At 40.9% G+C, this 26,303-nt stretch overlaps 1 protein-coding gene across 4 annotated transcripts in view; it reads left to right on the forward strand.

Moving 5' to 3' along the window:
• Nucleotides 1-1,519: 1,519 nt before the first annotated feature.
• Nucleotides 1,520-26,303, forward strand: part of qkia (QKI, KH domain containing, RNA binding a) — a 78,556-nt gene continuing 53,772 nt past the window's right edge. For 2 of the 4 annotated variants that reach the window (XM_023277425.3, XM_055005600.1), the window contains exon 1: nucleotides 1,520-1,957. In XM_023277425.3, coding sequence (XP_023133193.1) covers nucleotides 1,813-1,957 — 145 coding nt within the window. In that variant the 5' untranslated portion in view covers nucleotides 1,520-1,812. The remainder of the gene's footprint in view (nucleotides 1,958-26,303) is intronic. The other 2 variants (XM_023277427.3, XM_023277426.3) reach the window with 1 other exon arrangement.

A 26,303-nucleotide genomic window follows, 5' to 3' on the forward strand; every position in this document is an offset into this window, starting at 1 on the left:
AATCTGACTATATATTGTAATATAAAATGACTGCATTTCCATCTGCATTTTTTTTTATATAATTGTGACATGACATTTACATGGTACTTGAAAAACCCAGGTATCCATTTCCCTCTATAAAAATCATGATAGTAAGCAGGTTTTGATCGTCTTCTTTGCCGGTGACCCTTAATATCCCACCATCTAATCTGCAATCATCTGCACCTAAGAGGAAAGACGAGAAACAAGAAGGAAGTGTTTACATGTCACATTTTTCTGATTTCCATTCAGATATTGCAGGTAGCATGTCCACGTTTCTCAAGTTCAGGATAAAATGTAACACATTTAAATCAGCACGCTCCAAAACAATGAGCTACTACATTTAAAGTCACTCTTAGTTGCTTATTTAACCCATTAAACCTAGTCTCTGTTTATCAGTTACATATTAAAAGTTTTTCCAATAAAATATCTTCTTCCTTAAAATAGCTTACCCTGTTTCTTTATCTAGAATGTGCAGCTCTATAAAGACCTGCCTCCTTTTCTCCACAGATTCCTGCCCACTGGAGCACACCAGTTCACCCACAACTCCGACCGAACCTAGTGAAACTACTACTCTTTGCTAAATGAAGGCAAGTTGCAGTGTTCAAGTAATTCTGCCATAGACTACAATTATTAGCTGAAAACAGATTCTACAGAAGAATAATGATAGAGAAAGCCCTGATAGGACTGGTTGCTTAGATATCTTGCATAGGAATCCCCAAAAGCATGAATCACTGGAGTTTTAAGGCAGAAATGTTCAGTAATGGCTGCTTATTTTGCTCATGGCATGTCTCCCAGCATAAAAAAAACCCCACACATTTACATGTTCTCAGAGGGAAAAAAAAAACTTGATCTTCATTGGAGAGGTTTAAATAAACAGGCTACAAGCAGGGTTGAGTACTGCCAAATCTGAAGAAATCAATAAAATAAAAAGATTAGCCCCAATTCAGAATTTATACAGGATTTACTTTTCTGTCCAAAGATAAATTATAACTTATTACAACTTGCTGCAGAATAAAATCTAAGGAGACATTTCACTTACAGCGGAACACAGTCGCTTTTGTTAATCAGGCTCCCCTTTGCTGTGCGTTCATTCAAATCAAAACTGAATAATATCCGCACTGCAAATTAGATTTAATCAAGACCACACACACACTATTGTCGTGATTGTTGCCTATGAAGCCGCTGATGAGACTGGCAACCTATTAAGGTACAAAAAAAAGACTGAAACTGGAAAAATTAGCACTGATATAATGTTGCTGTTAGTGGGGGGAAGAGAGAAAGAAGTCATTTGTGCTATTCTGTGTTGACAACGCTTATGTGCATTCCTGCGCACTGCACGTCATTGGCTCGAATTCATGTCTATCATCCATTGAGCATGGCGCCCCGCCCTCTAGAGTCGGATCTGAGCAGTCATTGGTCGTTCCATTAGTCCCCTGAAAGAGCCGCTGGCCAACGAGCGCCGAGGAGGACGGACCCTTTCCGGTGGAACAGTCTCTCGCGCCTACAGTGGTGGAATCGAACGTCCCCGAGCGCACACGGCGTAGAGGAGAGTACGGCGCACGAGTCTCTGGAAGGGAGATAACGGTTTCTTTTTGCCCCCTCTCCACTCAAACAACAAGAGCGAACCAAACCTGAATTTTAGGGGGGTTTACAGAGTCTTCTGCTCACAAGGAGTAGGGAAGCGAGGGATTGGAGCCGCAAGTTTTTTTTCTTTTTCGTTTTTTTCTCTCTTTTTCTTAAAAGAGGATTCTGTGTTTTCACGGTGGTTTGTTCTCCGCTCTCGCCGCAAAGATGATGGTCGGAGAGGTCGAAGTGAAGGAGCGACCGAGGCCGAGTCCCGACTATTTGATGCAATTGTTAAACGAGAAGAAGCTCATGACCAGTTTGCCAAATCTCTGCGGCATCTTCACACACCTAGAGAGGCTTCTGGATGAAGGTAAGCGGCGTTCCGGAAAGAGAGACCCCCGGGGGAGTAGAGGGGGTAGCGTGACCACGGCGCAGTCCGGTGTCGGCACGGCTTCGCTGGGCATCCCTTGCTGCATAGCGTCAGTGAGACCCAGACGGACACTTAGCATCGGGTACCCCGATATTCCCGGCCGTGCCAGGCACAATAACACAACTTCCACTGTACAGTATCCCACACAAAACTAGAAACGAAGCAGTATCCTACGTGAGTTTGTTTTTACCCACACTAGTGAGAGATGTGGATTTCAGAGTTAATCGTTCACGGAGTTTGTTGCTGCACTCTTGACTTTGTGGCGACGAGATGAAAACTTTCTCTAACTCACTCAGAAAAACCAGAACTGCATATTGTTGTTAAAGTGTTCACACATTTGTTCGCGGATAAGTTCCGAAACACACTTTAGCTCGAGCAAATTTTCGTTAAAGTAGACGGGGCCTGATTCCACATGTTCCCCAGCAGTTTAGCTCGGGTTAGCCACATTTTAAGCTAGCGAGCCCTGGGTGTCTGCGTTCCGTTGAACTCCCGAGGAACCAAACGGTGGCGTTAACTTAGCTACGTATGTAATATTCGGTTTTGTTTTAGACGTGTGTCAAAGCATGTTACACTGTCTGGCTTTCGCTGTCGTTGTTTTCGCTTCGAGGGTCGGGTTAGTTGTTGCCCAGCGGCCGAGTGTAACAGCACGGAGGAATGTGTCTGCTTGTTGCCCAAACAATGGCCAGTGAGTTGCTGCTGGGAGGGGGAGTGCACGAAGATCATTTCAGCCGTCCAACTTTTTCATTAAAGATATCCCCGTTTTATTTGTCTCTACTCGCTTAGCTACTAAAATATTTGCCTTCAAGGGAGGCTGTGTTTCTCTCGCTTATATTTCCTTCCCTTGCTGCAGCAGTCGTCGTGTTTTTTTTTCTCCTTTTTTTTAGCCAGTCAAGCTTGCCCTACCAAAACTGCGTCGCCCTTTGTCGGCGGCGCCGTCCAGACGGGATTCGCCTGCCCAAACATCTGTTTTCAGCGCCTTGTCAGTGATTTTGCTCTGATAAAGGCGACTTATTTGCCGTTAATGTTGATGGTATCAATAACATAAGCTGGTCTAAGCGGAAGGTTGGACCTATGGTTTATGTAACTGAGCTGGGGACACTAGAGAGCGCCACAGCCCCCTGGCAGACTGTCCCCATGCTGTGTGTAGCGTTGGCCTGGACACCACCATGAATAAAAATAAAATTCATTCCGTCTACTGCATAAACCAGCGGAAAAACAGGCGATTACTCCAGGCTGTATAGGACGTAAAGAGCAGTCCGTAGTTTCAGTTGCATGACTGGATTAGTAGGCTCTTGTAGTATGTAGTTGCTAAACCGGTCTGAAAAGATTTTCTGGCTGTCTTGATAGATGCTAAACGGCACACTTGAGACACAAAGACAGCTATTTCCTAACTACCCGTCCAGAAACAACGATAAAACAACCAGGAAATCACTTAGCTACATAAGTCCAATCCAGATTAGTATTTACCCTGAATGTTATGCTGTTGTATCAGATTCTGAGGTCCTCTAATCTGCCTGTGAAATAACACAGATAGTATCTTTTTCGTGCTCCTTTAAATTTGCACTTCATTTTCAAGTTGAGGCTTGCAGAAATCTAAGTGGCAAATCACCATGTGTTGAGAATCATGCATTTTATAGGATGCCATGTTGTTGCTTTTTTCTCATCTAATGATTTTGCCACTAAATCCCGAAAGTTTGATATGCTGCACACGCCGTAAATGCTGTTCAAAGCAGCTGAATTATCTGTATTTTGCGTCATCGTACTCGGTTGGGAATGCTGGGTGTGTTGGTGTTTTCATTCCAGGGAGAGTTAGGAAGCAGATACGTTTTCCTCTTCATTCCCACTCTTAAGAGCCATAGTGCTGTTAGAAAACTCTATGCGATAACCCTGGCCTCTGTAAGCAAAAAGCAGCTCTTTAGCTCCCATGTGGTAAAAAGGGAGTTGTTTTTATACTAAATATGCAATAAATTTTTTCACTTACTGGAATTTCTTTTGTGGAGCAAACTAAAAAATCTGTTTGTAACCCAGAATTGCAGAAAAGGCTGCACTCACAAGGGTTCCCAGTTGTGCTTATTAAATGGACTGTTAGCTCAACAAAATCACTAAACTTCTGAATTATTTTATGTAAAAATTGCAGTTACTTTGCGCACTGTTTTCTTATTTAGCTTATGGGAATTTTGGCTGTTAGAGTTTCACAAAATCAGTCCTACATTGCTGGACATGTTAGTGTTTGAAAGATAGAAAACGAATAAAAGTTGCCCTCCTCTAGTGTTCACAAAATCTTGCCTGGGACACTTGCAAATTCAAAGCCACAGTATGTCTGCTCCAAAGTCACACGTCTGAGGTTTACAAGGGTTTCCACAGCACCAGCCCAAACTTTACCCCGCCGCCAAATATTGCGTGTTTGTGTGAGATGACAGCCACTCCAGTGCAGAGGAGGCCTGCCTGAATGTCGGGTTTCTGTTAGCGATTGTTTGGTTTGCTCTCCCTTTGGATGTGGCTGAAGCTCTGATGTGATATTTGTGGCCAGTTTTCTCTAACTCCCCATCCCCTACCGGTATAAACTGGCCTCACCCCATCTAGTACAATCTGCAATTTTATATGTACATTTTATAGAAATTATGTACGCATTTTTGTATTTAAAAAAAAGTCAAACATGAAGTCCACATGTACAACTGGGAACTTTTATCAGTGCAACCTTTTTAGTGATTCTTGGATGCCAAAACAGTTCTTTTTTTCAGCTCCACACAAAAAGTGAAATGTATTAAATGTTTCCTTTGCGAGCTAAAGAATGGCTTCTTGCTTTCGGAAACAAGGGTTAACTCATAGTGATTCATCTTAAAAAAGAGAGAAGAAAACCGCAGCGTTGCTCAGAATAATCTGACCCTTTGTCCTGCTGATCTTAAATGTTTTGTGAAGTGAATGTTAATTTAATGTGTTGCTTGCGCTAAACTTGTGCTAGTCCCAATGTTCAGAAAAGTAATTTTGAAATATTTTTAAGGAGGGCTTATGCTTGTTATTTGTATCAATAAAAAATGTTCTCATGATGCATAAAGTATGTTTTGCGATCATTGTCTAAACATCACACTTGACTGCAACTTCCAGTCAGACAGGATAGACTTCAGAAGGGAGGTTTGAACTTGTGGTATTTCTGCTTGAATTCTGTTTGATCTCACAGGTTATTTTGTTCAGCGTATGTAGTTTTCTCCTCGGAGTGTGTTGCGTGTATTGGAGACTTCCCAGTCAGTTGTGTTTCACTGAAAGTGGGTGTCTTGTCAAGGCAACAAATAGAAAGCAGATGCTACTTGAAAAGCAATTGATGTTCAGGCAGAGTTAGAAACATTCCAGTCCATGTAGAGGTATCATTAAATGAAATGAAAGTACAAAACAAGAGAGGGAGTTAAGGACAGTCCTAATTTGTTAACAAAGCTTTACCTGTCTGGTCTCCTGAGGCTCAAAAATTTTTGTGTATTGTCAATGAAATTATCGTGACAGCGCTTCTCTTCTGAGAAATACGTTGTGTTAGTTTTAAATGTGACTGAACAGCTTAAACGCCTTGCTTTGTCAGCTTTTAGTGGACCTAATAGGAGCAAAAGTGTAACCGGTTGCATTTGAACGCTTTAGACTCTTTCCCAATTTGTCCATCTCTCAGGAGTATACGCCTTCGACAGCTGCACATCTCACCCACCCAGTGTTTTGTGCATGTCTACACAGCTGTTTCTGTGGGGGGAAGAAAGCTGACACCACCCTTGTGTATGACGACTGCTCCCACCCTTTAGCGAGACCTTTTGGTGGCGTGTGTGCCTGGACGCCCCTGTTACTTTCCCAATATGTATGTTGTCCCTCAAGGTCACTATGGCCGATTGACAGGCCCCTTTTGAAATCCCCTTGCGTTGCAGTTGTTCGTCTCCCTGAGGTGACAACTGCTATGGAGGTTTTTTTTTTTTTGTTTTTTTTTTATTTCTCTTTACGATCTGCCTGCCAACAAGCTGCTTCAAATTGCTATATTTTCTCTTGGCAGAAGGAGACAGACCATATAACATCTAGAGATGTAGCCTAGTAGTGAAGTGCAGGCAACGTTATAAGGTAACAGAGCATAGGAGAAAGGGAGGATTTTTATTTTTTGTTGTCACAATGTGTGGTAAGTGTTTTTGTGTTGAACAAAATAGTCAGATTGATGAAAAAAAAAATCCCAAGCTCCTTTTATCATCCCTTACACATAGGACTTGGAAAGATATCAAATGAATTTGAGTAATTTAAGATTTTGTGGAAATGTAAGATGTCCGTTTTTAGAACAGGACCTGTGGCAGTTAAACACACTTGAATAATTTTTACAGCAACTGGTAATGATGAAACAAGAGTGATAAAAGTCAGTCATATTACTTCACAGATATAGAAAAGGGTTGGTTTTGCAAAGTCTGATGCTGAACAGACCACCAAGCTGTGTACAATTAGGAAAAACTGTGTTCAAACTAAAAATTGCAGCACAACATAGCTGCTCAGCACCTGAGACAAAACCATGTGGTGGAATGGAACCGTTGAGATTCAGACGCTTCTATATCAGTTCCAAGACACAGCTAAAAACATTGGTGGCCTCACTTTCATCCTGCAAAACAAAACGGCACTAGTGAAAGGAAGTTACGAAAGTGTTGGCATGGTGGGAAAATTATTGCACCCACCTTTGCAAGTGCTGCTGTTTTGTAATTGTTGCACAGCTGCTCCTTCTTTACAATGTTTACAATATGTAGACATTTCTAGATGCTAGTGGTGTTTTTCTTTTGCTGCTCTTATAACAGGGGAAAGGCCTATAGTTTCATTCAAGAAAAGCCTTTTTAGATTATGATTTTTCTCAAGCATGTGAAGAGAGAAAACGTATCAGCCTAGGACTATAAAGATGGAGATTTAGTTTTTCGGCCATGCCATCCTACCCTAGACACAGGCCTTTTTTTTCCCTTTTTTTTTTTTTAAGCTGTGCTTGTATGATAGATTCAATGGCCTGTTGTTCCATTGCTTGCTGTGTGGTGGAGCAAAGTGGTGCAATGTACCGCTTGTTCCTGGCTCCATCATCCCATTGCATATACAGTGTGTGTCTGCTTGTTTGTCTCTGTGCTGTGATTTAACAGGACAATCCCGGGAGAACTGTCAGCAGTTGGAGGACAAACTTTCTGCTGTCCACTGTAGTGCCTTTGTAGGGAACTGGTCCTTTGGGACGGGCTGTTTAGATAACAGATTGTGATAAATGAGAGAATGTTAGAAGTCTTTGGTTCCTTTTCTATCTCATGTCTCGTATATCTGTCAGTCTTATATGTGGTACTCTCTGTTTTTCTTTGTATGAATGTGTCTGCCGTTGCACCATCGTACTTTCACTGTAGCTTGACCCCTGGCATTTCTCGGCACAAGGCTAGACCTGCAGTAACCTCTGACATGCAATCAATTTAGCAGCTAACAAGATTGAGCACCGCTCGCAGAGTGAGATACTGCTTAGAGCTGTGAGGGACCATAGATAGACTGACAAAAAGGGAGAATTGGGGGTGTTAGGCCAAGTCTGTTGTTGCAAGCAGAAACCTGTTATATCCCCCTACCCCAACCCCTTCTCTTCTCCGCACATTCTCTCCCAAAGCACCACTTATAAGCTGGAATTTAATTAACCAAGAGCCATTCTGTGAGCTGGTTTACTGAGCCGTTGCCACCAGTGAGAAAGCAGAATTGGAGGCTTTGTGCTGTCTTTCTTTGTGTGCCTCTCTCTTGCCCTCATGTGGTCTCTCTTTTTCAGCCTCTCGTCCCTGGTAATAAATTAGGTAGTGGCATAAGTCTGACAGGGTGAAGTTAGTCAAGTTGGTAGCAGAATCTGGCGCTGCCCTGCCAGTCTTCCTTCTGATGTGGGCTGGGTGATATAGCAGAAAACTGTTTTGCGACAAAGTGTTCCATTTTAGTTGATATTGATCATTTTTCCTGAACTATTTTTTGATAAAGACCAGGAAATGATAGGTTTAATGTCAAGCATTTGATCCTGTTAATCAAGGCAGTGATGTTAATGTTAGTGAAACACTGGAAAACACACACAAATAAATGCATTTACACATACTTAAAGAATAAATAAGAATAAAGGAATTATCTCAGCTTGATATGGGAACTGAGTGTCACTGAACGGGGACCCCGCTCCAGCCTTTTCATGCAGCCTAATGTTAAATCCGTCAACCGTCGGAGCAGGCCGCTGGGAGGTTTAGACGACTGCAGACTTCTACACTTTGGGAGACCAGCATGGAGGCCATGGGGAGCACATCGAGCGAAGATTTTAAAGGAGTAGAATAGGCTGTTATTGAACCAGGGAGATTCAATAAACTGAACGCTGCGTTTTCATTATGCACTTTCATGGTGATTTGTATGTAATGCATTTAAGTGAAACTGTAAAACATCCTGTCAAATAATTTTCTTATTGCCATTGACGGAGCTTGTAAATATCGCTGTTGTTTGAATGCCCAGGCTCTTTTTGACATGCCTCTGCCATGTAGCCTTTCGACCAGTAGCCCCACCACAGTGTCTGTGTCAGCTTTAGTTCCTGCTCTGACGCCAACCCTGGACCCATCTTGCTCCCCTGGCCCTGGTCTAGTCCCAGTAATGCCACTCCCACCGCAGAAGCTGTATGATAAAGTCATCCTACGACAGCTCCTGGCTCTTATCTTAGGCCTCAATCCCGTGAGTGCTGGGGCCTCCTTATCACTGCTGCCTCTGCCAGGCCTCTGTCTTCATGCCCTACCCCAACTGCCTGGCTGACTATCTAGCTCGCTGTCGCCAAGACTAAGTGTCTTCCCCTATATTACTGCTGGCTAGACAACACATTGCTGGAGGCAGTTTATCTCTCTCTCTTTTTTCCTCCCTCAAGCCTTTAAAGCAGAGCAGTTGTGTCAAAATGAACAGAATTAGGTAACTAGATTCACAGGGAATTTCTCTGAAGGAATTCTGCTATGTGGTTTGTATTAAGGCGAGAGTCATGGTTCTGTGTGTTTATTTGATGATGACAGGCAGGGTTAGAACAGAAGATGTATTAGGGGATGTTGTAATAATTATATTACAACAGCTTCTTGACACAGACTTGTTCATTAAAGGGGCTGTGTATTTCTTTCTCTGAAACTGCGACTCCTATTGCCCTTCAACCAAGATTTGTCAGCTTACACAATCAGTTTTCTTCATTTTTTGTGTCTGATGCAAGAACATCTACGGGAAGTTATGCCCGTTTCAGACAGGAAAGTATTATGGAGAAGGCGAGTCAGTGGTTTGTTTTTCTTCAGACAGACACGGAGAGGGAGGGGCAGTTGTTTTCTTGCTGTGGTGACAAGAAAAGCCTTCTCTTCCTTTACCCTTTCTCACAGAGGTGGGATCTGTCTCTCAACTTTCTTTAGAGTATATTAAATCACATCATGTGTTTCTTTTACATTTCTCCTCCATTACACAGTTGTGTGGATAGGCAACACACGCAATACTTCTCGGTTAGGAGAAGTCCGAGCCCCACCCTGTTACATTCTTTGAGTGCTTCAAATTGCTGTCCTACTCGCCTCACTCATAGTAGACCCCCTTGTTGCCTCGCTCGCTCTTTCTCTTTCTGTTTTCGTCTTTTAAGTCTCTGAACTGTCACAACGGATAAACTGGCTAACAATAAGGTTTCTAAGGAATCATACCAGCAACATTTGTCACAATTTCCTGTTTTCTTCCCCATTTTTATCATAGAACGGAGATGAAAAAATGAGCTGAATGCTCACTCTGTTCCTCTCTCACTCGCCCACCGATTTGCATTCATTTTCTTTCTCCTTTCAGTGGAGGAATGGCAGGCAAGCGTTGGCAGCTAGCTCAGGAATTTTACCAGGAGCACAGTCAGAGCACTTAACCTCCAGCCTGGTGTTTGTTTTTGCCACACACTCTCTCATAGTGTGTCTTAGCTCAGCTTAATGTGAATGCCACAGTGAGAACGTCTACTTTGCTTTAAATATCTGAAACTGTCGGGTGAATAATTTGTCTTGAACTTGACAAAGTTTTTCCTTTATGGCTGACAACAAGAAGCCAAATTCTACTTAAAATATCAGTCTAGTATTACTCATAAATGTTCTAATTACATCACACACTCGCTTCTGTATCTATAGACTATTTACCTTTTCAAACATCTCCAAATCAAGCAGTCCACCTGCCCCGTCTTCTTCGAGATACCCCAGTGGATAAGTCTGCCTGTGGTTTGCAGCCTTTCACTTGGTGTCTCACTAGTTTAAGGCTGGCCGATAAATCAAAGATGAATAATTTAGCTATCCCTCAGTAGCCCATGTTGTTTCTGTAAGGCTTGGCAAGAGCAGGCGGTGCTGCCATAACCTTCCCTAAGGGCCACAGAAAGTGAGGAGGCAAGAAGTAGTGAGATCCCTCTGTAGCATTCTGCCTTCAAATATGACACTCTGGGAACTCCTACAACCAGTCTCACCTGCTTCTCTGAATCTCTAAAGCTTCAACACATTTTTGGTCGTTACATGTCAACATCCATGATATCACATTTGGGTTCTAACATTTGGACTGTTGCTTGTTTAACAGCTCTTAGTTTCTTCCTCTGTTGTCTGTATTGCATGCTTCTGCACCATTCACTTTAATTTAAACATTTGTTCTGCCATTTCCACCACCATGTTAAGGCTGTTTTTATGCATTGTTTGTTACATTACCACATGTGGCTGTCAACTCAAATAAACTTAGTAACTGCAACTGCATCATTGCCTTTGACATATTTGTACTCAAGCTTTTTGGCGTCCGGTTTTACATGAGAAATTATAAGATAGATTTGTCTGTCCTAAACATTAAAACTTGTTTTTGTCTTTTTTTTAGAAGAAATGGTATGGAAATTGTATGTGCACAATAATGCAGTTTGCAGGTATTGTTTGTACCTAGGGCAGTCATTCAATTGGTTTTGCATCTTGCAGATGACTCATAAATATGTTTGCTAGTTTTTTTTTTTTTTTTTTTAAGATGTTATCGTCCCTTTCTCCAGCCTTGCTTTGAATGAAATTGACAGAGTAAGAACATATTTCTAGTATGTGTTGGACTGCCACCTTGGGATAGCTTTTCAGTACTGAGAAAATCAAACTGGTGCCAAAAGTACTGTCAACATTCCAAACAACTGGAAACATTTTCCTGGTGTCTTTTGAGGTTAACTTAATGGCAGTATTCATAATAAGCTGTAAAAGACTCAGTTATTCATTTTTTGTTTGATCTCAAAGTTTTGTTCACAAATTGAAACGTGAAATGTATGAAAATCTCTCCAGTGTTCTAAATAAAATTAGGTATATTTCACTTTCACTCTAGCTTTTAAAAGTTAGCTAAACTTGTTGCCTTGGGTAGCTGACCATGACTTTTTGACTTTATGTCAAATAAGCACTACTTTCATTTTTGTGTGGTTTCTTTTGGTGCTTGTACTAATTGTATGACTGTGAAACAGATTTGATCACATGTTGAGTGCTAAGTGTAAGATAGAAGCAGGGTAAAGGAGAGTATTCTCAAAGCAATCGTGGTGCAAGGTTTTGTGTAAGCTCTGAGTCAGTAACTGTTTGTTTTCAAGTTAAAGATGTTGGTAAATAGCTTATTTCATCTTGCAATTATTTATGTTTTCAGTGTTTCTGATCACTCTGAAGGTGCTTGAGACTGGAAGCTATGGGTTAAGTAGTAGAACAGGGAAAGCTTTAGATAACAATTTACTTTACACTCCAATTCATGAAGCGGCTTTCCACGGCAGGAATTTGTGGCAGGTGTGAGGTGACACAAAACATTTATAGGAACTGTCCCCTGAATTACCTTTTAAGCATTTCTGTTTCCATTGCAGTGTAGGTCTGACACCTCAAACCTGACACAAGTGCAGTAAAAAGCAAATAGTAGCTACTGAATGTAACTCCGCTACTATGATCACATAGGAAATCGAACGATTAATGGTATGTTATGTGAGAATATATGGGGAATTTTTCATTGTTGACAGTTTTTGAGACTAGAAGACTGCTGCTCCAGAAGAGCATTGAGAGAGAAAAAAATACTGCCTCTTGTCATTGTCCTCTCCAAGTTTAACCAGTTGATGTTGAGACCTGCAGTAGTTCCTGCAGTGGAAAACGCCTTATTATTCTCCCTGCTTGTAGTGGTGGAATTTATGTTTATGTCTAGATGGAGTTTTACACAGATTTCTTGAAGTAGTGTCACAAAGAGTGCTCATTTTTCTGCACAGTTTATTATTTCACTGTCCTCTCAACTTATTCAGCAGTGTTTCAATTGCTTGAGCAGAGTCTTCTTTCTCTCAGGGACAGAGTTGCACAAAGTGACTGTCTAGCTCACTCCAATTACATGTGTTGCACAGTTGTACTTTACAGTGGCTGTCTGCCCTGCAGTCTTGTGCTGTAATATAAAACATGATTTGCTTAGCATAATTTATGCCCATGTGCAACACATCCAACTCACAGTGATGGTAGCATCACATGAATGGAGTCAGAGTTCTGCAGCTGCAAGTGAACCAGTTTTGTGTTTGTTCTGTTTGTTTAGTGTTTGTTTGTTTGTTGCTGCTTGTCTGTTTGTAGTGAGGCTTAAGTCTATCTGTTCTCATCAGTGCAGTGGTTGGGAGGAGATTACAGAGCAGAAACAATAGGTGGTTTTGTATGATTAGGCTTTAATTGGTGAAACAAAGAGCTACTGTCGCACAGTGTGTAACATAGGAAAGACTGACATAAAAACCCACAGGAAGGAACGCATTCTCTATATGAAAGGGTTAGTGAGCATGAGCCTCATCCCTGCTCAGTTGATTGATTGTGTTTGCTGAAACAAAAAAAGGCGAACGAGGCTGGTGAGGATGGTGAGTGTGATAAAGAACAGTGGGGGGAGACAGAGGATTCCTATGTGCTGTGAATGAGGTCATCTGGTTGGCTATGAGGAAGGTCACTGACCCTTCCCTCCGTTCCACACGCCACCCCTGTTTCTCTCACTTCCTCCCCTCAGCAAATGATACACAATAGCTTTTTGTGCTTTAATAGGCTAGGCACACACACTGGGTCATTTCTACCAGTTTACATTGAAGCATGCATACAAGTGCTAGCTGTCAGAAAAGCCCACAACAATGGAATGCATTTTTGCACATTGTATTTGTCACTCGGGTAATTATCTGCGCTTAATGTATGGTGCTGAATATATCATTGTTTAATGCAGCTTAGTAATAGGATTTCCTCGAGCCAAGACCCTCCATTCTAAGTATATTTTTGCTCTAGAAGCAGTTTTGTAGTTTACCACAATTGTTTTGTTACCAGTGTTATCATATTAACTTTCAGTTCATTGTGTGTATATATTGTGAAGTAGCATGTAGCACGATAATCAACATTGTGTTTGCAATTGTTGCTTTAAATTAGCGTAAAGAAAATGTAACTACAAAAATATTTTGTGGTGGGTGGTGCTGTAATTAATAGTTTAAATATTAGCTTACCAGTGAAGATGTTTTATTGTAGACTCACCTACAATAGGATGGCAAGGACATTCATGATGTATCCACTTTTATCTGACCTAATTTTTGTTTTTGCTGTTTTCTTCTAATTTGGTCAATGAAGTTAAGCAACCAGGCAAATAGTATAGTGTAAATGGATAGTGTTCGTTCTGTCCCGATTATGTTCCAATTCCAAATTATACTGAGTTGCAGTACAACAATACATTGTGTGCAATGTTGTATTTTTAGGTTATTTGCAGACCCGTTGCCAAAGTAAGATTGGTTGTGAATCACCTTTGCAGATACTAGTCCATCACAAAAAGCTGTGATTGGCCGTATGCAAAACATTCTGAACTGCATCACTTTGTAGAGATGTTCCACCTGACACCAACCATGCTCATAATTACTAGGGCTTGAATTCTGGATGTGCCTGTGACCCCGAGAAGTTTGGGTCAATGACTAATATACCGTCTGTAGCTTGCACCTAATTACAAGCAAGCTCACACCGTGTAAATAGACTACTAAATGTAAAGTTACATCATTTGTGTAGAGACAACCCTGCTGCCAGGAACACACAACTCCTGAGGTCAGACAGAGTTGCTGTATAGTACTTCTACGTAAAAACAACAACAAAAACATTTGGCATGGGTAAATAATTTCTCTCTATGTGAAAATGCTACTCCAGTAGACTTTGGCCTTAGCTTCTGCCGTCTCGGCTCAGTGTCATTATATAGGAATGTTGCCTATCAAAGACTTACAAGGTGTTTCTTTATTGTCGTCTTGGATAAGATTACAGCTGCTCCTGTCTGTCTGGTGTATATATTTTCACACAGGACATGACAGGACAAGTTCACAGACATGGTGTGCAGTGAATTCAGAGATGGAGTGGTTTGAATTTGTTTGTTGTAAAGCCTTAAGTTTTGGATTGGATATATGTTTATGACTACCTTTATTGTGTTAGTAAATTAAACATTTTTGTAAACATTAGTGGCCCTTAAGAGGAAGGAAGATTAATTGCAGCTGAGGATAGATGGTGTGTAGACACAGCAGGGGAGGCAGGTGTGGGCATGAGCATGGTGCCAAGGTGCCAGCTGTTGTTGACACCTTAAGGTGAGGAATAGTCTGCCAGGAGATGGACTTGTCTCCTTCTGTCCCCTCTAATCCTTCTCTTCAGTTCCCAGCACTACCCTTCCTCTCCTTTCCCCTACTCTGCTTTCCTCGAGAGTATTTGTCTGACACGAGTTTAGGCTGTTTGTGATGGGACTTCTTCCTGCAACCTTATTTTTATTGAGCGTCTGACACTTTCGATGAACCAGACCTTGGTTCTATCTCCTCTCCTCCTCTCTCATCACCATGTAAATTTGTACTCTGTTTGCAACTCAAACACGTTCAAACATACAGTTTTCTTTGCTCTCTCTCTGTTCTCTCTTCAACCCTGTCTTAAACATGTACATGCATCCCTCTCATCTGTTTATGTTATAATGCCTTCCATTTAGATAATGTAGTGCTCAGCATGAGCAATGTACCATTGTTGTTGCAGAGATTTCCAAGGGAGAAAATCTGTATCTTTTCTCCCAAGGGAATGACTCATTTTTCCTGGCTTTGTCTTTTCACCTATTTATTTTAACAGAGTGACTCTACAGCTTCCATCACCCTCTTTTCCCCTTTGTCATTGTACTCTCTCCTCTCATCTCCTGTTTAAGATTTTTCCTCACCCGCTCTCTGCCTCCATTTGTTTTCTCTTGTGCAGCTTCCCTCTCTACTTGTATGTGAGTATGTGTGGCAAAAAAATCCAGCCTTGGGGCTACATTGCTTCTTTCATGTGAGGACCAGTGGTGACATTAAAGGCCTGCAACGTGGTCTGTCGGTTTGCATCAGCCCAGTTCTGACTGTCTGCGCTCTGGACCCTAGTATGTGCTCAGCTCTCCACTCACTCACTGCCAGCTTCAAACCTTGGTTGAAAGAGAACAACATGCCTGCACCGGCTGGCTGTAATTGTGCACATGTATATGCACTTGCAGATTTGTTAAGCCCTCACACCCAAGTCCTTTGAGGCAGATCAATGTTTAAAGGCTTAAGCGTGGTGGAAGCTTGGTTAATGACAGTTGAGTCAGCGAGAAAGCTTCTCTCTTTTTCTTGCATGCCTCTCCCTCACCTCCTATTATGACACCCTGACCTAGTTGTTCAAACACTTCCAACATATTTGATTTTTAAAATGGTTTTAAAGGTACATTTTGCATGACTTGGCAGACAGAACAGATCAGCTGGATGATCTCCAGGACCAGACAACCAGACCAAACAAAAGCAGAGCCAAAGAGCAGGTCTTCTTATGATCTACAGGTAGAGGGGAGCAGGTCCCTCGGAGCTCATTCCTCTTCTTTTTTTTATTGTGCGTCCTTCAAGATAAGCAATCACAATATCTTCAAGTGCATCAGATACCAGGAGAACTTTTCAGCTTCACTAAACAGTGGCAGCCCTGTTTGTTCTTCAGAGAGAATTTGTATGTATCAGTTTGACTTAGGACTACCTAACACTTGCACAGTCCATCCGTGGATACTTGGCCCAGAACAATTGAAGTTCTGGCAGAGAATATGCATATCCATCCAGATATTTAACACGTTTCTTCTGTGTGCAATTTGTATTGTACAAGAGTAGGCGTTTGATGTGGTAAGATTCAGATCCTGAAAAAAATGTCCTATCAGACTGTAAAGACAATGAAGAGCCAGCACAAAGACACAACAACAGCTGTGATATGAGTTTGTGTGTTGTCACGCCCAGGGACAGCGACTGAGTGGCTGTTGGACTGGAACTTAAGATGGTTAGCTACAAGTCCCAGCAGGCCCTGTACCAGGAGATGAAACAAGCTGACATACACAAACACACACATATACACTATGTGATGTAACCTGTTTACCTTCCTATGTTCAAAACACTTGTCTTTCCCTGGATTTATCTGCATAAAGAATGTAGTTGCACACTGTGCTCCAATTCGGTGTTTCATTAAATGCATTGCTACCACTTGTAATGTGTCTTCACTTCATTGAAACAACCAACAAACATAGGAAGATAATATAATAGCTAATTAGCACTTACACCTATAAACAAGCATGAAAAATGTAGAATATCGGTCAACACCTGCAAGACAAACAAGAATGTCAAAGTACAAGTGCTACAGATCTGGTGACAACTAGTACTTTTTAGCTCAATGTATCAAAGGCTGCTTGCTGCAATTTTATACACTTAGTTTAATCTTGTGATTAAACTTCCAGTGCAACTGTTTAGAAAAGGGAGTGATTCGAATTTGTGGCCATTTAGAAGACCTGAAACTGATTCTGTTGCAACAGTTTTGCATGCTACTGAAAAGTGTTTCAATTATGTCCACGAGTCCCTACATTATTTACATCAAAGTATAGACTACATCAGTTTTAGCTAGATGTACCCATTAAACTGGCAACCAAATAAGAAGGGATTTGTAAATGTGGGAATTATTGCAGGACTTTTTAAATTGTCTTTGCTGTAGGACAGTGTGGCGCTTTAATTTAGTTCTATAAGCATGTTAAGAGTCTAGATGTCTGAGTAAACAGCACTAGAGATTAATTACTAATGAAGTACTCTTAAGGCAGTTATCAACCTGTTTGCTTCTATCTCTGATTTGTGGTGCCATTGCCTCCTTGCTGCAATCTTGTGACCTCCTTCACTGATAATATGGGACTAAAAGGAATGCGGCTGTCCCTCATTCTGTCACTCTCCCACCTACCAAACATATATTAAAGAAAGAGATTTTTTTTTTCAGTTTGTTTGTTGACATACTCAACATTGTGCTTCTGGCAGGTTTCTGCTGCTCCCATCTGTTCCTTGCCAAAAATCAGCAGTCACAGCTGATGTAAGGATTTGCCCAGGGTTTACAGTTAAAATTCAGTTCCTGTCTTATCCTCTCGCTGTTTGGCCATTTGACTGTGTTAAACTATGGTGGCAGTGATCACATAAATGCAACCCTCTTCCCTTCATGTTAACCATTGGTTTTTCTTGTGCTTTCCCATGGATTTTGATTATTTTTGGAAACATTTTGAAGCATGAGTAAATTATCCCTATAGGGCACAAATGAAAAAAAGCTTAGATCACATAAAGGTTAGATCACATACAGACATGAAGTTAGCCTATTTTTTTCATATATATACAGATGCAGGGAGTGTGACAAATTATCCTCCCTTCTATCCCTTGCCATTGGTGGCGTGTACTAGGGTCTCCATAGTTACAGGGGTGGGGACAGGAAGCGCTGTGCATGTTATCTTCTCCAGTCACATTGACAGTCAGAGCCTTTCCTTCCACCCTCTTCCTCTCTTATTTCCTCTTCTGACAGCTGGACCTTTCCTGCCATTGTTGCATGACAGAGGGGGCAGCTCTGTGTACACACAGTTGAAACATATTTTAAAAATGAACAGTGGGTCGCATTTTTAGATCCTGTAAGTGGTGGTCTATATTTTAAGCTCATAGTTATTCTGCCTGACTCACTGGTTACCTCTTTGAGGTATAATGTTATATCCTAACAAGAGCCGGTCTGGCTACTGACAGAAAATGCCACTTTTTATGAGGGCCTCCGGGTAGTGGGAAAAGGAAAAGGGGTACACCTTTTTTAGCGACCAGAAGACATGGTTCCAGGTCAACACAAAATGGGGCCAAGGACTGTTCATATGCAGATACACTCCCCATCAGCATGCTTCCTGACTCTTCATCCTGTTATTCTTCCCGTTTGTTATCTTATATTTTCACATCTTGTTGAGCTCAAAGCATGCATCCTGTGCTTCACTTTACTTAGCATCCCCCACATTTTTGTGGGTGTGTGTCTGTCTGTGCAAGTGTGAATGCTTATTTGTAAGAGTATCCCAAGGGCCTCACTGGATAAAACAGTTGTGGTTCTAAGTTGCCTCTCTAGTGCATATACATTGACTAAAATGCTAAAAGTAGAGTGAAATGGATTGAAGGAAAGTAAGAAAGTGATTTTTGAGTAGTGCAGCATGTCTCAGGCCTCACTTTCGTTTGCCTATTTCACTGGCAGGTGATGTCTAAAAATGAGTTCCCACAAGATGCAGAAGAGCCAGCAATCTGTTTTTTCGTGCATACTTTGTAGTTTGTTGTGTGTTTGTGTTCATGCTAATTAACCCACACATTTTGACGGCTGCTGTCATAATTAAGCATTCCTTGTTGTATGCAAGGAATAGATGCAGGACATATTTCACTGAAATAAGGCATGTTTTCTCTCTGTGTTATGGCTTAGTTGAGGCAGGCTGTTTTTCTTTTTTTGACCAAGTGTATCCTCTCAAATTTGTGAAACCATTTTCGACTCATGAGGCTTCTCTCTTAAAGCCAGCCTGTTAAATGACTATTGCTGTGGCTTCCAATTTAACGCTACATATCGCTCCCCTTTTGGATGGCAAAAGCAGCAGTAAAATAGCCTATCTTTGCTTGGTATTTTAGAGGGAGCCTGAGTCTGCATTTGTGTGCATTAGGTTGGCTTTTTCAGCTGAACTAGCGTATTGGGCTACTTTAAAAGGTGAGCTGAGGAGAGAGGCAGTATTAGCACAGAACTCATTTTTTTCACAATCACTGAATAATTAGCACTATTATGAAAGTACTCTGCAAAAGAGCTTTTAGCTTTCTGTTAACTACCACACTAACCTTCCCTGGTGGTGTCAGTAAGGGGAGTTGTATATGTGTGTGTGTGTGCGTGTGTGAAAAACACACAAGTAAACAGTTTCTGTAGCTTTCCACCTTGCTCATTTGCCTCAGGGTGCCTCTCTCAAGCGTAAATGCGCAAGTGTGCATGCGCTTACAAGTTTCACCCTATCAAAAATCCCCCCACGCAGAGCGTAATGAACTTTAGCCCCTTGCGGCAGCCATTAAGAGTAAACCATTATGGTTCACTATTGAGCCTGCTCTCTGTCAGTTTCACCTCACTCTATGGTAGACCCCACTGAGTGCACGAAACTGGTGCTCCTATGGCTCATTGAGCTGCCAGCTTGCCCCCCACCAACAGACAGCCCCATAAAGCAGTTCCACATCATCAAATGTGATGATCCCTTTTTCTAATTTTAGACTGAGGGTTCTAATAGCTCTGCAGATACTGTCTGAAACACTTATTTCACTTTTAAGCTGGGGGCTGGGATAGCATTGGTGGTGCGAGTGAGGAGGATAGATTTTTTCCTACAGCTCTTTCAGGAATTATTAATTTTATTGCATTTAATAGTTGAGCCACATGGCTAGATATCGACAGGTCTTTTATAAAATAAAGACCGCAGTTATTTAGTTTGGTTAATTGTTGTGAATCATTGGTGTAGAGTCATTACAGAAAGATTGGAAATATCCTAGTAAAAAGTTATTCTTATGTTACCACGAACCACACACCTGTCTTTTGGCTGGCTTTGTTCCTTTGTTCATCAGTTTAAATTTAGTTTAATGATTTAGGATAGATAATCCTGCCTTTTTAAGACTAAGACAAAAATCACAAACAAAAAATAATTTATGACCTGTTAGTCTATCTTCAGTTTAATTATCCCAAACACAATTTGCATTAATCAGTGGACGAAGCATTTTTGCAACTTTAGAGTAAATAGCTATACTAATCATCATTCTGTCATTTTATTTGTCAGGTCATGTACTAGCATTCTGGAAAGCTGCCAGTTTTGGGACCATAACAGGATTTTTTTGTGGTGTTAGCATTTTTAAAACTGTCTTGGTGGAAATGCCATCTTAGCACATTTCACAACTCTTTGCTTCTTGGCAACTTGACAGTTGTTTGATGACTTTGCGTCACTGATTATCATGATCTCAAAATTGGCATCATTAGTCCTTCTCAAGCCTCAGTTAAATACTACTATTGAGATACATTTTCCAGGACAGTCACTGCGCCTCTTCATCTGTCAAAGGTAGCACTGGAGTTGACGGATGACTCAACTTATGTTTGACAAGGACTATATGCTGTTTTGTGAAGATTGAGACATTTTGTGGACTGTGAGACAGCCCAGCTTTTTAAAATATTTATTACAATATAGCCTAATGTGGTGGTGTTTTTTTCCACCCGTTTACAATACTATCCAACCTTCCCGGAGAGCTTTCTGTAGTTTGTCTGTATTGACTTTCTACACTTTCTCTAGGCCATGCTGACTATTGCAGGCTTTCTTGTTCTTCATGTTGCTGAAGATGGTTCATTAGACTGGTTGTGTTTCAGGTTGTGTTCCGAAGCAGAACAAATTTGTGATCAGTCAAATGCCTGTGTAATTGTGTTGCATGATGGATTAGAATCTAAACATCCAGAGTCCTTAAAACTTTTGCACAGTACTGTATTTCGCTTCTCATTGTATTCAGTCCCATTTGTGCCTCTTCATTGCTTCATTTTTTTTTTTTGCCTCCCCTCAGCTCTGTCTTTCCTTTGGTCCTTCTCTCCTTGTCTGTACTGTCTGTTTGCTTTGTTTAATCACCAAACTAATGTGCTATGACACATTTTTATAGCACACCGTCACCATTTCTGCCAGCAGTCACAGAAAGCCACATTCAGCCTGGCACTTCTTTCCCTTCCTGCATGCAGTCACACTGACAGCCCCAGAAAACATTGCATTTGCCACCGGTTATGATTAATGGCTTTGCTTATTGCTGTTCTTGGCTATCACCACACCTACATGTTCTGCTTTTAGCATACTTATTCTCAGGGGTTCAGCCAGAATAGATGAGGTGGTACACAGTGACTCCGACATCTCATTGTTTCTGATGTAAGCAGGCACATAAAAATGCGTTCACCTCCTAGTTTAATTTGATAGGCTACTATTTTTTCATCAGTAATTTGAGTAAAAGTTTAGTTAAAACATTTGTGGGGGGATCACTCTGGGGAAACCCAAGTTTAACCAAACTTGGCTTCAGCAGTTCCCAAAAATGCCTTCCTGTTTGTGTTTTAGATCAGAATACATATAATTTTGTATAATGTGTTTTTGGGGGTTTTTTGCATCTTACACAATATATAAATGCGTTACATCTGTAGTAGTAACTATCTACATGTGAGTTTGCTGTATACTGCTATTGAATGGTAAAATAGTGAAAAGTAACATATTCACCTTTTACAAATGACACCACTGTAGCACTGGTTTCCCTTGCTCTCACTATCACCATCATAAAATAATGTCAAGTCGAAGGAGAGTGTGGCATAATACAAAGCAGCTGTGTGTTTCTGTAATCCGTGATTTTAATCTCTCTTTGTCACTAGACTGAATATAAAGCAATGGCTAGTAAGGCAAACTAGAGGAGAGATGTAGCGCTATTTCCTTCTTGTTTCCTGCTGTATTTGTTTAGCAGATTTTTCTCTAAGGCAGTTTCCCTCCTCCTTCCGTATGGAGTGTTATTTCTGTGGGTTCACCTTCTCAAGGGAGCCTTGCCTACAAACACACACAGGCTCATTAGCTCATGTGTGTGGGTGTTTTAATGTTTAGATGGGTGTTTGTTTTTATATGTATTCCATGTACCTAATTTTGTGTGAGGGCATTGCACATATTTCTGTGCGTTGCTGGACAATAGCGTAAATGCTGTGTGAGTTGTTATCTACGTGTGTGTTTTCAGGCAGCTTCAGCTCATTATTGATGATCACAGAGCGGAACGTGCTGCTTTCGGGGAGGTACTTGGCTGAAAAAAAACACCAAGCATATATATATCTTCTGCCATTTCTGAACCATAGTGTATGTCTCAGACATAGATTGTGTTCCCGTTGGTGTGTGTAAGCATTTTTTCGGCGCAGAATTCATTATCCGTCCATCCCCAATTTGGATGAAAGAGTAGCTATGCTGTGTCTTGGCTTGCGTTTGCTCATGTGATGGGTAAGTGGGTGTGTATGTGAATGTTTTTCTGTATTTCATTACTTTTTTCCCCAACCTGGCTCAGGGAGGAGAGAATCCAGAAACCCTGTTATGCCAGTCGTTTATTTAGTGGCCTATCTACTTAAAGACCTGACGCTAGAGCTTTTTACCCAACCTGCCTTAGGAAAATCCCTGACAGACAACATAAATCTCTCCCTCTGGCTGCAAAACGCACCATCATTTCTGTCTAGAGCCATTTAGACCCCTCAGCCTTTGGGGGTCAGGGCTTATATCCATATCATGCCAAGGTTAAGCAACTGTGTGGCTCAGTCACTGTTAAGTAAATATGAAATATAGTTTTCACTTCTGTTTTGAATTTGTCAGTTATGGTACATTGTGAGCACATTAGCAAAGAGCTTCTGGAACAAATTTGAAATTTGTTGCATGCTTTTGTGAATCTGTCTCACAGTACTCACGTGATATACGCAATGAAAAAGTTAATAGCAACTGCAGTTGTGTATTTCTCCTTTTCACGTAGGCTGTGAAGTGATCCGTTATTAAAGAAACTCCTATGGGTGAAAAATCCTTTGCCCTTGTTCTTTGCCAAAATGCTTCCAAAATGTTCTGTGGCAAAAGTTCAGCTGCAGCTTATATGATGCTTCAGCTGTCTGTCAGACCAAGTGTATATCTTCCCGAGTTGCTATTGTTTCTTCACAAAATTACCTCTTTGTCTTGCTATTGTTGCAAGTCGGCAAGGAAGCACTGTAAAGGGAAACATACAGGAAATTTCTAAAAAGAAACTTGTGAGGAGACCAAGTAAGCAGTTTGGGACAGATAAGTTTGTTTTTCTCCAGATTAATTACAAAACTATTCAAATGCATTTGATATTACTGTGGGGATCTCGCTGTCAAAAACTCTTCTGCTGTGTGTTGTTACCTTTTCTTTATCTTATCTTAACTTCTGAGTAGAGGCTGCACTAGAGGGAATGACTGTGTACTTGGGTAATTCTTTTGCAAGTGGATTGGAGTGTTTGATGTTAGAGTCACAATATTGTTTTAATTGCACTAAACAATGTTGATCCACAGTTAACATATATTTCTGTTACAGTGTTTTCTATTTTTCTACAGTGTTGCTAATATTTACTTGGAAACCATAGTCTTTTTTTCCATGGCTCATAATTTGTATATCAAAGCATAACAGTTGTATACGAGATTAAATGTACACACGTTGTAATCAATATGTACACTGTCACTCTTGAACTATTATGTTAAGTGTCTTATGTTTAAACTATAGCAAGTGAAATAATAAACATCTAGCTACAAGATGTTGATATTGAAGTTCATTCAAGTTCAAAGCTAAACCTGTTTTTTTTTTCTTGTAAGAAATCTAAGCACATATGCTTATATCCTTAATCCTGCTGATAGTACAGCATTGTCATTAGCAGCACAGAATAGTTTGTGCATAAAAATCAAAGGATTGTGCTATGTAGGCCTATAGTAAAAACAGAGATCAGGAAGTAGAAATAAGACAGAGGCATAAGGAAACTTTTTTCCTTCATAAAGCGAGAGGGGGAGAGAGAGAGACAGCTGTGAGTTGACGATAAGACCTAGAAATGCATACGTTTTCATGGCTCAGTCACTCCCACCAATGCACACTATACTTCTGCTCTCTGCTTTAAAAGAACCCCCGCCTTTCATATGCTTGGCCTGCCAAACCCTTAAACTGTTGAAGTGGAGTGTCGTCTTGGATAAAGTCGTCTGTGCCGTGAATAAAGGGCAGGAATGCATTAAACACCCAAATCCTTTCGCTTGCAACGGGTAGCCAGGCTTTGTGATTGCTAAAGTGCACAGCTTTAAAGTGAAAAGACTTGTTCCTTGCCTCAGTCTTGTTTCACTCAGCACAAGCGCATTTAGGTGAATCTGTGATTGCTGTAGTTTTTTGGACGCCATGGCTATATTTACCTCACTTGTTTAAATCATGACTTGAGCATACATGCATAAGCAAGCAGGAAATGATGGAATGATTTTGATCTTAAATCACCTTAAACTGGTAGGGCTCATTCAGTTTCTCTGCAGAGTTTAACATTTGATCATTTTGGCTTTTAGATTAATTGGCGTTAGACTCAATCTGTTTCAGGTGCCAGATATTATCAGCCTAATACTAGGAATCACAAGGCATCTAAAGCAGCTTTCCTCAGGCAAAGCTGATCACACTGATTACTCACCCATTACATTTCTGTTGCTCTCCCTCTCTGTCCTTTGCTCTTTTTCTCTCTCTTTTTCTCTCTCACTCACTCACTCACACTTATACAGACAGATGTGCTCTGCATGGTCAGAGGACGTTTTGCTGTGAGCTACAGGGTGAGGACAAAGGAGTTATGGAACATGTCTATTTTTGGGCTCTTAATGGACTTGTTCCCATTCTCTTATGGAGCAGGTCTAGTTGAATGATGTTCACCTGTCTTAAACCTGATTACAGTGTCTCCTTGTGGACCCCTCCATTGTTTTTAATTTTACTCTGCACTCTCTTGCTCGGTCTTTCTATCTCTTCATCTTTGATCTCCCCCACCTCTCCACTCCATTTACCAAGTTTTTCCTCATGCTGTGTTTATAGTCATTAAATCAGACAGGGCTTCAACATTAGAAACCTACCTCTCGTTATTTTCCTTTTGATTTAACCCCTTCTTCTCCTTGTCCTAAGCTCCTCTGAATTGTTTTTCTTGGTTCTGCGAGCACTCCTTCTAGGCAACCATGTTTTTGGCATCAGGCTAAATGCATAACAACCTTCCCTATCCCATGATGGTGAGCTCACAGTTACTGCCTCTGATTGGCTGACAATATGACGCACTCAAATCTGACACACAGAGTTGATGATACACTGAATCAATTTGGTTGTCTTTCCTCCTGCTGTCTTTTCTTTTACCCCAGTGTGCACACAACTCTTAAGCCCAGCCCCTCCTGTGTAATGCCCAATCACTGGTTTCTCTGTAGGGAAAAAATGCCCCACACTCCTGTTTTTATGTTTTTGTTCAGCATATTGCTTTTAAACTTTGTTGCGTGGTGTTAGTAGATTTCATGTTTCTTGTTAGTTAATCGATAGCTGTGCCTAATTTATCCCCATTCTCATTACATCAAATTATTATTCCAGATACTGTTAATTGCTTAAAATCAAGAGTCATTTATTGGTTTGTCCCATAGGGATATTAAAGCTTGCATATGCATGGTTATGTCTATCCTATTATCATGGATCCAATATTCAGGCATATTCTAAACTTTGCCCTAAAAATTAACTTTGATTGACATCGTTGTGTGTACCAGAAGTTTCATCAGCATCTCAGTCATCCTCAGCAGATGAAGCTTAAACAGTTGCCTAGCAGATGACTCGGCCATCATCATTGGATCTAAAACATTTGGTAGCGGGTATTTGGGTAACACAGTACCTACGTATAACACTTAGACCACATGATGACAACTGAGCTGAAACCTGCCAGTGAAAGTACTCTGCGAGAAATGGAAGGTTTAAACGGACCTAGTGAAGAGACCTTGATTTGAGTCTTTTTTTTTTTCCAAACTGTGTTTTTAAAGGTCAAGAATAAAGTTTTGCACTTAATACCCACCCACCAGATGGCACTTTGATTTTCAGCTCCCATCCCACAGACACTTCCTCTCACATATTCCTCAGTCCACTGCCTTTTAAAGGCCTCCACCTGCCATTCTTGTCTCCCATCTTTTCTTTAGGGTACTCATCTTTCCCTATTGCCAAGATCACAGAGAAGATGAGCAGAAATTGTCTCTTTACTTGACAAAGGACAGATAGATATGTAGCCACAGTCTGTGACATTTTCTTTTTTCATTGCAGATTTGAAAAGAAAGGGAAGAAATTGAGAGAAACAAAAAAGAGAATGATAAAATGAAATGTATTTCAGCTTACATCGAGACAGAAAAGAGCAGCATGAGTCAAGAGTAATACAGCTGCACTATGC

The sequence above is a fragment of the Amphiprion ocellaris genome, chromosome 20, assembly GCF_022539595.1.
Source record: "Amphiprion ocellaris isolate individual 3 ecotype Okinawa chromosome 20, ASM2253959v1, whole genome shotgun sequence".
Lineage (NCBI taxonomy): Eukaryota > Metazoa > Chordata > Actinopteri > Pomacentridae > Amphiprion > Amphiprion ocellaris.